This window comes from Takifugu flavidus, chromosome 12 (genome assembly GCF_003711565.1).
Source record: "Takifugu flavidus isolate HTHZ2018 chromosome 12, ASM371156v2, whole genome shotgun sequence".
Taxonomy (NCBI): Eukaryota; Metazoa; Chordata; class Actinopteri; order Tetraodontiformes; family Tetraodontidae; genus Takifugu; species Takifugu flavidus.
In genome coordinates, this window is record NC_079531.1 from 3,792,465 (window position 1) to 3,805,024 (window position 12,560).

The 12,560-nt window shown below is 44.0% G+C and overlaps 1 protein-coding gene across 1 annotated transcript in view; it reads right to left on the reverse strand.

Moving 5' to 3' along the window:
• Window positions 1-294: 294 nt before the first annotated feature.
• frem2b (FRAS1 related extracellular matrix 2b) overlaps window positions 295-12,560 on the reverse strand; it is a 34,572-nt gene continuing 22,306 nt past the window's right edge. Inside the window, exons 7-24 of the mRNA XM_057048780.1 lie at window positions 9,566-9,715; window positions 8,554-8,763; window positions 8,277-8,474; window positions 8,009-8,173; window positions 7,647-7,829; window positions 7,440-7,570; window positions 7,174-7,329; window positions 6,776-7,079; window positions 6,458-6,589; window positions 6,039-6,370; window positions 4,088-4,280; window positions 3,862-3,966; window positions 3,609-3,736; window positions 3,395-3,529; window positions 3,179-3,305; window positions 2,670-2,857; window positions 2,444-2,590; window positions 295-2,315 (exon numbers count right to left, since the gene is read on the reverse strand). Of these exons, the coding sequence (XP_056904760.1) occupies window positions 1,809-2,315; window positions 2,444-2,590; window positions 2,670-2,857; window positions 3,179-3,305; window positions 3,395-3,529; window positions 3,609-3,736; window positions 3,862-3,966; window positions 4,088-4,280; window positions 6,039-6,370; window positions 6,458-6,589; window positions 6,776-7,079; window positions 7,174-7,329; window positions 7,440-7,570; window positions 7,647-7,829; window positions 8,009-8,173; window positions 8,277-8,474; window positions 8,554-8,763; window positions 9,566-9,715 (3,491 nt within the window). The 3' untranslated portion in view covers window positions 295-1,808. The remainder of the gene's footprint in view (window positions 2,316-2,443; window positions 2,591-2,669; window positions 2,858-3,178; window positions 3,306-3,394; window positions 3,530-3,608; window positions 3,737-3,861; window positions 3,967-4,087; window positions 4,281-6,038; window positions 6,371-6,457; window positions 6,590-6,775; window positions 7,080-7,173; window positions 7,330-7,439; window positions 7,571-7,646; window positions 7,830-8,008; window positions 8,174-8,276; window positions 8,475-8,553; window positions 8,764-9,565; window positions 9,716-12,560) is intronic.

Consider the following 12,560-nt stretch of genomic DNA (forward strand, 5'->3'; position numbering starts at 1 on the left):
TTTACCTAAAAATATCTGTAGAAGAGGCATAAATTAACGCTGATGCTACAGACTGAGGGTGGTGGGCTGAGAATCGGAAGGTTGTCAGTTGGAGCTCCAGTGCAGACAAAACATGGAGGGTGTCCCAGTAGTAGGGGAAGGTGTCAGAACACTGCTGAGGTACCTTTGAGCAGAGAAACGAGTCCACAAATGCCCTGTGAAGAATCTTTGCACATTGTGTACCCTCCCCATGACCCTGCTAGGGATAAAGCAGTTAAGGAGACAAGACAAGGCTACAGTACTATGCACAAAGGCTGATGGGTAATTAGTTTTATTCAAACTCTTGGAAGAGAAGATGTGAGAATTTGTACAGAGATTTGACTGTGTCCAAGTTTACAGAGACAGTCCCGATGATGGTAATATTATTTAGAAAATGGTTTACAGCTGTGATTTTAACAATAACCAACCCCCAAAGACATCCAAATGACAAATTTATGATAAAAATACAGACATACAAACACACATATACGTACCTACACACGTGCCTGAAAAAGCCCAGAATGAACCCAAACTTTTGGAGTTAAAGCAAAGACTCACAAAACAGCAGTACGGCGTTGAAAGTAGATCAGCAAAGCAAATTCCGCACCAACAAAATCCGACTTGGAGTAAACATCTTGTGACAGTTTGATGTCGCCGGTTGCATAGAATTATTTTCCACTTCAACAGAAATCACAAAATAAACCCGACACTTTAACGTAGCGATTATAATGTTGCTCATCAGAACACAGTTATATGAGGTAATGAGATTACAGCACATGTGAATACAGGAAATGAAAGCTCTTGGAGATTATAGCTGTTTAATAATGTGCACACTGTGAGGGAAATAAATAAATACATTTAAAACTAATGAAATAATGAGCTCTGTATAAAGACAATGATTGCGGATTTGTTTGTTTGTTTGTTTGTTTAAAAGTGCCATCCCTTTTAAATCTACTCATTGGTTTGACATTTAAAGGATTAACAAGATGATAAATACATAGTCCTGTCATGAGACTGCTTTGAACTATTTATACAGAGATGCAGTAGTCAACACTGACAACTTCAGTTTACCTGTTGTTCTAAATGTCAAAAGGAGTTCCTGTTGAAATCTAAATGTAGAAGTGCTACTATACAACACTGTACATCGCAGACCAGCTGTCTTTAAATCAGTAACGCAGTCTCTAATGCAGTGCTTCGGGTTTTTTCGAAAACCTCCTTAGGCCTGTATTTAACAATGCAAAACAAGGCATCGAGGCATTACATTTACCATTCAAATGGACCCTTTTTATGAGCAAACAGTGTTAACTACAAAACTGAATTCATGCAACATGATGAGCAGAACGGAATCTTTCACTGATCAAACTGATAAAAGAAACGTTAAGAAACGTAACATGCGGCTTCTAAATCAAATACAAAGAGCACAGCAGTAGAAAAACAAACAAAAAACAATCAGCACGAGCTTCTCTGCACGTTCACACCAAACGCCGTTCAAGTATGAAGGCATCTTCGAAAGCACCTTTTTGGGATCATGAGCAGCAAAAGCAAATGAATACGTGAATGCTGAGAACCGGACAAGTGCCTTGAAACAGATGCTGACAAAATTAATCTCCGAGTGTCCAGGGTACTTCCTGTTGCCATGGAAACCCCACGGAACAGTTTTTCAAGTAGAGGGAATCAAAGCTCTTAAAGTTCGTGTTGTTCCACTCACAATCTTGGGCTTTCATCTAAAGTATGAGGCACTTACAAAAGAAAAAAATATTGACCAAACCTCTCAGATTGCAGTCTGTTTGTTAGACCTCTGAACTGTCACTGTTACTGAGGCCCCCCGTCACCATGGGCTCTCCGCTGCTGGACTTTTTGGGTGCGTCTTTCTTCTCTCGCTTCGACCGGAGGAGGACCACCACCACGATGATGAGGAGCACCGTGAGGAGGAGTCCGACAAAGAGGCCAATGATCAACACGAGACTCTCATCGCTGTTGTCCCTCTGGTTGAGCTCCCGGGGGATGACCCCTTTGGTGAAGATCCCAGCCTCAGGACTTGTCTTCCGCTGGCTGCTGCGGTCCAGCGCGATGTGGAGGATGTTGGTCCCGCGATTGTTATCCACCCCGATATCCTCTACTATGTCTGGCACATCATTGGCCGACCTTCTGGGGCGAGGCCTGTTCTTCGGAAGCATGTCAGCGGCTCGGCTCATCGCGTGGTACTCCACGCTCCTTTTCCCGATGCCGCGGTTGGCGTTGTCGCGGGAACGCACGGTGTAGATGGTGTGGATGTACCATTCTCTACCCGCAGACACCTGCAAGGATCAACAGTTGACCCACTGTGTAGGAATCTTGATCATGACATTTCCACTTTCTGCTTTTTGATTTCATCACGTCTATCGTCTTTCTTTTAGACCACTCGTGATATTTCCAGCTCACTAACCTGGAACAGGGCGGAGGAGTCCATTCTGAAGCCGTCTGAGCCCGGCTGTCTCACGAGAGCTAAAGCACCAGGATCATCCACAGCCAGGAATGCTTTGAAGGCTACACTGCCGAATGACCTTGCCTGGGTTTCTGGCTGCGCCTTGTCCTAGAAGAAGAGAGGGAATCAAAGAACGTGAGTCTGGGGCCGAATCCACCAAAATGACGAAAATAATTTTATTCCTTACAATTATTTTAAATCTGTATAGCAGTGATGGAGCATCGGCCAGACAGCCGAATTCAAAGTTGCTGGGGTTGTATTTTGGAACGTATCCATCCGTTCCAGTGCACAAAAACACTTTCTCTATGCTACAAATAAATGAGTCTCCCAGGTTCTGCACTGGATCCACCATGACTCGGCCATAAACTGTATCCCCTGCAGAAAGGGAAACACAGTTTTCATCATACGCTTCAGACCAGTTTCTGATGCAATTGTTAAATCTCTTATTACGCAGCTTGCCACAATCACAACAGCTTTGATGCACTTTGAAGAACTTTCTGGAAGAAACAAATCCCTCTAATAATCATCAATAATGTAATGAGCTTAGCCTAGGAAAGGGCGGTCATTAAGATGACTCTCAAAGCCTAGATTAGATTTATTTTTCATCCCCTTGGATCTGCTAAACAAAGAGTTGCATCACAAATATATATCTATTTTTTACTTTCAAGGACTGTTTCCACTAATATTGGTTCTTACCCTTCGAGAATGCCATGTCACTCTCCTGTCCAAAGCCCATCGAGCCATCCGAGAGCCAGAGCATCCTTTTAGACAGTAAGATCATCTGTGTGTTCAGGCTGAACTCAGTAGCGACGGGATCGCTAACCTAAAACACAAAGAAGACACACATCTCACATCCAAACACTGCTTTATTTACAACAGTCCTCCAAAGAGCGCAGCTAAATATAGCCTTACCTGCTGAAAGCGGATGTCCATGTCGAAAGTAAGTGGCTCTCTGGGATTGCAGACGGGAGGGATGGTGTACTCCAGGCCTGGAGGGGACGTGCATGGCAGCAGTTTCACCGTGTATGTGCCAGAGTAGTCACGCACCTGAGGGGTTAAGCTATTTATTTAGAATGGATGGAAATCAATTTGTTATTTTTCTACAGCAAAAATAAGCTTCACTCACGGCAAAATCAGAGACAAACGTCCACTGTTGAATGGGCTGGTTATAGGTGGGCTCAGTCCTCACAAGGCTGAGGTTAAAGGTCAAACCCGAGTGTTCCGGACACATGACCATTGACCTGAGTGCTGCAGCTGATAGCAAAATGCATGTATGTTATATATAGTGATTAGTGAAAGGAATCGCAACTTTTTAAAACTGTGAAATAACGACTGCCTAACCTAAACATATTAATAGAAATATGCATTATAAACTGTACCTGGATGTGTTGATACAAACAAGCCTCTGAATCGGGCCTCCGTGCGGAAGTTGACCACAAGTCTTCCCTGACCGTTTATACGCATGCTGGTTGGGTACAGAGCACCTGCGAATACATAAACAGCTTAATTCAGGTACTCCCAGATATATAACACCATGATAAGGGTATATTTTTCAGTGTTTCTAAACTATATATTCTAAATCAACAATCACTAATCAACTCTTGCCTTGGAGTTCAGCCTCTGGTGGGCTGCCGATACCATCCCTCCATAAGATGGCAGTGTCGTACACAAATGTAAGCCTCAGCTCCGACTGCAAATCAAAGTGTTGCCATCCTCCTGCCCCCACAGGGGAGTGAAAGACGTAGGAGACATGGAGAGGGACTCGCAGGGTCACGTAAGACTGGATCAGGTTCAACACCTGCGGCGTAGATGTGGAGATAAAGTCTGAAACATACTGCATGTACATAGCCCCTCTGCAGATAATAATACACGATTGTGCTGACATATTAATTTATGTGTGGTGAAATGTGTCATTATTGTTAATGCATAGATAAAAAGATAACAAGTATAGATACAGAGATATGTTGCTGTTGCTGTAGAAATTGCCCTCTTTCATCTTCCGAACATTTAAGGATGTAGATGTCCGACCGCAGAAAAGAGAGAATTCCTCCATGATGTGGAAAAAGTTGTCCCAAAGGACACCACAAGTGGTGAAAGCGAGACTTCTCTCAGGCATCTGCACTTCCCCCGGTCCTGCGTGTGCTGCCTGCCTGTTCCGTGCTCATGTGGAGACGTGCCTTTGTGCCTCTGGGTGCTAAGCGCTCAAGCAAATGATTTGCAGAGTTGCCTTTTGACACATTCTACTGGGACTAAATAGATTTCTGTGCTGGTGTTAAGCCGGGCACTGAGGCTATGCACTGTGACAGGATACTGGTCCCAGCCTGCACAAAGCTGTCTCTGCTCGGACTTTCTGCCCACTTATGCAGGGCACAATCCACGACAAACAAATGCAGTCCCTTTATGCCATGAAGATCCTAAAATTGAAAATCCCGAATGTTTCAGTCTATCGTCCATCTACATACCATCTTTAGGGCAGTTACCATAGCAACAAAATGAACTTACAAAGTCACTTCTCCTTGATGTGATATCAACAGGGAAATGTTATTAGCAGAAGATGCTTGTCTTTTTCTCACTAAATGAATTTAATAGACAGACAGACAGACAGACAGACAGACAGACAGACAGACAGACAGACAGACAGACAGACAGACAGACAGACAGACAGACAGACAGACAGACAGACCACACATAAGCCTAATAAGAATGCATATTTGATGAACATTTCTGATAAAGCACTCTTACATGGACTTCACCACTCAGCCCTTTATAAGGTGAGGATCGTATTAAAAGCCGATGTGTGATTACTTGTCAAGACATGTTTGTTACCACCTCATTCATGCAGAAATCCTGCAGCCACAGGCCATTAAGTTCAGCTCACCGAGAACGATTGTTATCACCGTTGTTATTAAACTCAACGGCATGAATAAAACAATTGACAATTTAAAACAATGAGTTTTAGAACATTTTGAATAAATAGTCAATATAGTCTTTGTGAATCTGGTTGGGGTTTAACTTATAAAAGAGGGAAGAAAAGAGGTTTTCCTGTCTGTCCTCTTCCAACCTTCTTAACCAAGACTTCACACCTTAATTAATTGCAAAGTATGGGTCTCCAAAGTGAATGCAAATTTTGAGTGCAAGGCATCTAAGGACATGAATTCTACTCCTTTTAACTGCAAAAAGAAGTGCTGCCGCATTTGCTGCTTCTGCTACTGTGAACCCACTTTTGCACCTGTTCTCAGAGACGAAGAGAGATTTTTGTTAAACAGTTATTATGTTGCCACTTTGACAAATTGAAGGAAGTGGAATGTCGGGTTAGTCATTGCTACAGAGGTTAACGTGGGTCTACAGACGATAATGAACAACCGAGCGTTTTAAACCAAGTAGGAAGGAAGGAACTCAACACGTCTGTAAATGATTAATGAGGAATCAAAAATCAGGGAGAGAGGAACTATAGTGCAGAATAAGGACTGTCCTCTCTTTTTTAGCCTTACCATTACAATTTAAATGTCATGAGTGGGTAAGAGATGAACCAAAGCTCAAAGGTGGAGATGCTTACCTGTCCATCAGTCCCGATGGTCCCACCGCAGTCATTGAGCAGCTCAGACATATCATAGTAGCTGGTGAACTCCCACAAACAAGCCTCCAAATTTAGGTTTCTGTAGAACCGCAGTGCACTGGATCCCCTGAGAGAAGCGCTATATTGGTATGGAGCCGTCTCGCCGATCACCTCGGGGTTTTTGGTGGCGTCGGTGAGGAAGCCGTGGTGAGTCTTAACCTCAGTATAATCCAACAAATTGGAACAGCGATGGTTGCCAACACGGGTACCATCTGGGCTCAGCGTCAGCTCAAAGTTAGACAGAGGCCGCGTCGAAACTACAGGCAACATACCTGAGGGCAGGCGCAGTCATTATTCAGATCGGCAGTTACAAATCACACAGCTGTTTACACACTCGGTTGATGACATGCCGTTCTTACCATCAATGTGAGGCATTGTGACAGTCACTTTGATGAGGTTGGGATAGTCCGTGTTCTCTGTTCCGGTATAACGCAGCTTGGCAGAGAAGGGCTCGGCCCCCACGGTGCCTGTGACACGAGGCTGGCAAACTCCTGCAACCCAGGCAAAACCCAACAAACATCAAACAATTTGGCTCCCACTGCAGAAAATTCTTTTATGTTTTGATTTCCTGTCAGAGCAGATTAGAACTCCGTGGCAGAAGAGAATTATGGGGAATGATGCTGAAGCAATTCCACGAGTATGAAACATTTAAAGCTGCAGAGCTGAGCTGAACTCACCCTCATCCATGCTGATGGACACTATTGGGCTACTGAGCTCCAGACCTTCATCCCCATTTGAGTTCACACACCTTGCTGCACACTGGACTCTGGATCCAGCCTGAAAGTAGACGGAGTCCAGGGTGATGAGCTTGGAGGAAGTGAAGAAAGTATTGAAGTCGACTTCCCTCATGGGGCTGGTGACACCGTCAGGGCTGGCGGGGGCACTGACTATCCAACGGTAGCGCGTTAGGGTGTTGTTGATGTTCTCGCTTTTGCAGATGGAGCCTGTTTTTTCATAATCTGGGTATTTAGGATTACATGCCTAGAAAGAGGGAAAATGATTCACACTCATTGATTCCGCTTGAACAGTATTTGCATGCTTAAAACGGTTGTAATAAACAATCCCTGGGACATACAGTCACACAGATAACAGGATATCCAGACACAGGAAGTGAGTCTGTGTTCTTGTCTATTTCATCATAGTGCAGCAGAGAAACCACAATTGGCACTGATGGGAAAGTGACATCTGCCATGCTGTTGGTCTCCTCAATATAGATAATAGCTTTGCTCATCTGTTGAATAAAAGGAAAAGGCAACTCTGTTAGGTGAGGATAAATTGCCTTTTTGCAGGCGGCTGCATATTTGACAGTTAAATGAAACACTAATTTGACTCAATTTTCACCTTTGTTTCTGCAACCATGTTCTCATCGGGCTTCAGGTGCACGGTGAAGGCCTCTCTCATTTCTCTGAGACTGTCATATAAAATCTCCACCTCTACGTAGTGTTCTGTGTCACCCTCCTTAAAGACAATTTCTATGCCAAAATAGACATGTATTTCAAGGCAAATTTCAAGACAATTTATCTTCAAAGACGTGCATCCTTTGTTTACCCTCAGATATCGGATGATAGTCCTCTCCAGAGGTAGCAGATCCATCCTTGGTATGAACCCGGACAATAGAGACTTTTGAGGGGTCTCCAACACGAAGCACGGGGATCTTCAAGACAGAAACTTGTCCATTTTCATTTGGCTCATTCACACTAAATTTGGCCTCTCCGAACATTATAATTGGCTCTGGGAAAATAGAAAAAAGACACCTCTGTGAAGCAGCTTTTTAACAGGAAACAAAAGAAATGTGCAGAGTAATTAAACTGTCAAAAAAAAATAAAAATCCTAAAAGATGCTGCCAGGCTGAAGTCCCGGATTGGTAATTGACTGATAACATGAGACAGACTTGAAGACAGTGCTCTTACTGTCTGCATCATCTTTTATCTTGAGGAGTGTTTCATTCTGTCCTCCTACTGATGCCCCAAATGGAGATTCACTCTTAGGGCTTCCCAACACGAGGCGCAGTTCTTCTTCTTCTTCATGTTCGGTGTCATCGACAAGTATAAGCGTGCAAGGCTTTTCAGTCTCTCCTGAAAAAGAAGGGAAAAAAGTCAAAAGACATCATTTAAAATGTTTGTAACTAGTTTTTAACAGGCTGAGAAGTAATGCAATGGAATGATTTTGTGACACTACCTGGTAGGAAGGTGATGACGGAGGCGTCTGTGTTGGGCCTCTCGTGGAAGTCCATCATGACCTGGGCCGTCCCCTGCCTGCTGTAGCAGCGAACCGTAGACTTGTAGCTGATATCCCCACTCCGATACACGATAGCTGAGATCTCGCCAGAGTTTTCCTTTCCCACATAGACGGCATCGCGGAACTGCACTTTTGGCACTGCAGTGAAAAGAGAGCCAATTCCAAATCTCCATGGCAAATACAGAGGATTGCAATAGTGACCGAGGCTGTCACTCACAGTCAGAGACCGAGTCGTTGATGAGGATGCTTGTCTTGCTTGGCTCCCCAAGGATCCCGTTCATCGGCATTCGCAGAACCAGTTCAAACCTCTCTGGCCCCTCCAACACCGGCTGGCCCAGGTCATCCAGTATGGTCACACGAAATGTCTGCATCGTGACCCCCGGTGCAAAGTCCAGATTCCGACTGATCCCGACATAATCCGCCCCAGCTGCTCCACAACACAATGTAAATCAGGTGTGTTTCTCAGAATCGAGCGCTTATGGGATACAATGGATAAAGCACAAATGGACAATAGCACTCAATCTTCTTTCACGGGATCTCATGTTACCTTAGAATTGTGTGAAACTGGCAGACAGCCATTCTAATGATAGAATAAGTGCCGTGAGCAAAGATAAAGTGATACTATCACATCAATGTATGCGTGATAAAAGGCTAACTGGGTGAAGTAGGGTTAAAAGAAACAAGATAGCTCCGAGAGCACCAACAGGTTATTTACTTGTCAATCTCAACCCTCCCTTTACACACTTATGACCCAGTTACTGTATATGTGTGAGGGAACTTGCATTGCTGTTATACCGCATATGATTAGTCTGCTTATAGTTACAATGCAGTCTTTTAGAGTGTGAGTTTGAGGGGCGGGGAGGACTGCCTGGGGGTACAAGATAAGAGAAGCTGTGGGGAAGGCTGGAAGAGATAGCAACCCGTCTTAGAATATAAAGCGCTTGCCAATGTGGTGAACAATCTGTAGGCATTCCAAAAGCTTTCTCCTGACTCAAATCACCATTATCCTCGCAGCAGTGTTTACGCCTAAAAGACAACAGCCCCATTACCTCGTTTCCCCCCCAACCTAGAACAATATTTACATTCCTCAGTTCATCCGACCAAGATATTCAGCATTAACCTTTCCTTGGATTCTCCAGCTCAGGTAAACAGAAAAGTGGCGGGCTGATGTTTGTTATAGTCTGCGAGTTACTCATCACTCTCAGAAGATACTTGGTGCTTCCACGTACCCTCAGCTGAAACAGGATCTGTCTTCCTGGAACGCACGGTGACGGTTCCTCCTTTGGAGAGATCAGTACCTGTCCTCCACACCTGCACCTCCACAAAGCCATCGCTTTCATCCACGTGGTAGTCCGTGTTGCCAAAGTAGAAGACAGGAACTGGGAAGAATAACAGAGGAAAGAGTGGAGGAGATAATGAACACATCCACACCCATGGTGATAATTCATTACTAAGCTGCAGCTCATTCACAACAGGATACTTGTTTTCTGCAATAATCTGTAATATCTGGCGTGAGATATTGCGACAGTGATTCTGTCAAACATCAGCAGGTCAGGAGTTCTTTGAACAATACTGAACAAGGCTCATTTCCTGTAGCTATAGTTGGAAATGGGGAATTCTATATCTGCATTACGGAAAAAAACAAAGTTGAAAGCAGACCCTGGTTTAGCTTTGAGTGATCGGCCAATGTCAGTGAGGATAAGCGGCAAAACAGGCTGCCTAGCTGGAGTTCTGAGGGACGTTTGCCAGCCCAGGCCTGCCTGACTGCAATTACTGTCTCTATGTGCCGAGATTCCTCTGCTGCCACATCCATCCAATGTTATTCCATTTAACTACTTCAGAATCTGTTTCCTGTCAACAATGGAAAACATATGCTGCCTGTGACAGAAGAGATTAGGGGTTTTGGCTTCTACATACGTTGCCTGTGGCTGATGCTGTCAAACGGGAAGAGCTATTGTGACAAAGAGTTAATATATAGACTCTGAGTGTGTGAAATCAGTTACACAAAAGGGGAAATCAAGAACTGAACGAATGAAACTGACTCAAGCAATTTTCTTGGATACAATGTGAAAGAAATGCTGCTTTTCTGATTACACTGCTCTTAATTACATGGCAGATAATGAAGAGATTAAGTTAAGTCTCGACTGCTGCCATTTCCATGACAATGGAAGTCTGTACCTGCAAGATTGTAGTTTTTTCTTTTCACACTAAATCAAAATGAGCTAAGACCTGCCCCGGTGAACCCATACTAATCTGTACTGAGGTGTTTGTGTTTTCTGATAAACCCACAAGTGGGATAAAAAAAGGGGAAGGGGGGTGGGGGGTGGGGGGGTGCTGCCAGGCAAAACTACTGATCGACCATTATTTTTATTCTCAGCAAAATGAGCCTTTTTTTTCGCGGTCTTCTCGGGCAATAACAGCCGTAACAAGATAAGGTCAGTTCTAAAAGGCAATCCTTAAATGGATTTGTGTTTCAAAAGGGGGCATCTTGGATGCTGAAGTACAGTAGCTATTCTAATAAAAGGGTGCAGGGATGGGAAAACCTTCATGCTTAGTCTCTCCTATGAGGGTAACCAGGACACTTGCCAGTATTTCACCCCACACAGAACCCAAACAATGACGGCTTTGGCTGCCTGTACCGGGTGCTGAGGTGGAGGAGTAATCAGATCTCGACGCCTAAGGTTGGCAGCCAAGCAGGGACTCAGCTCCTGTTGTACTAGTCCAGTAATCAGATCAGGCTGGAGGAGCAGAAAAACACCGTGCTTCAAAGGGTTATGGTCCATTAAGTGAAAAGTAAACCACTAGCTTCACAGAATCCAGCAGCCCTTCCAGACATCAACAGCACATCTACTTTAACTTTGGATAAAACAGAATCTTTTATATAGTCTGTATATTTTGGTCTGCTTCTAAAGTAATAGTAAAATGCATAAAGAAAATTACAGCTCCAAAGACTATAGGGGGATCTTGTAGTTTGCTATCACACCAACCTTTTGTGCCCAAACACAATATTCAAAATAGACACATAGTGAGACACGGGTGACCCCAAGAAAATCATTACACTCCCACTGACTATGTGATTCCACTTGAACTTTGCATGACATTCCCACGGTGCTTATTTAATGGCCAGCTTCATCTGGGCTCTGGCACAGCAGCAACACACAAGAAGCACACCATGTTTAGTCCAGACAAATCTACAGCTTTACGCACTGTGAGAAACACCGGAATGTCGGCTCGTTCAAAAGCTGGACAGAGAGTCACCACCTCTCTGCTTAAATACTTAAAGACATCTGTTTATTTCAGAATGAGCGGGAATCCAGGTGGGATGTAATGAAAGGGTTTGTCGGCTCCCCTTCGATTTATTCCCATCCAGGATATAATGCGCACACACGCAGAATCCGCCCATCTTTAAAACAGCTCATAATCACACCTTCAGAGCACCGGAGAAATTTACAACAAACTTGTGCGAGTCTATAAACATGCAAGCCCAGTCAGACTATTTTCCCGGATGCAGACTCAGTATCAAACACCAATTACCTGTGCAAGAAAGGACAGGTTTCTTCCGACCTGGAAACTGCGGGGATGAGGCCATTTATGTGCAGATGCACCGCCGCTGGGAAAATAGCGAGGATTTGAAGGATAACAGCTGTCCATGCACACTACTGTAAAACACCCCAGACAGCTGAAAACTTTAGTCTTAAATGTCAAGTCACCAGAATATTTACCACCGTGATCGGTTTGGGGCAAGAATACCTGCCTTTTAAGAAAACATTCTTATAATGGAACACTACATTATGGAATATATGCAGCTGAATTGTGCCTTTGGTACCAATAGACATCACAATCACACATCAACTTGGTCCTTGAAATTGCTAATGCATGTCTGTAATGTGTATTTGTAATTTCAGGTTAAGTTGCACTATATTGTCGGAGTGAAGCACTGCTGCCATGCATTTGCTGCTGATATCAGTACCGCGCGCTTCTAAGAACTACACAAGCTCATAACTGTGCAGACAAAGGAAACCCTCCGGGAAGCCCAGCACAGAGCTCTCACAGGCAGGAACAGGTGCTCAATCACGCTGACTCTTTCATCCACTCTGCAACAACTGTTTGAGAACTGCTGCTGTAAAATAAAGGGTAAAGACGAATATGGAGCCCAAATGTTTTTCCCAATTTTAAGAAAAGAATATTAATGACTTAATTTCAGACTAGTGCTAAGTCTCTCCT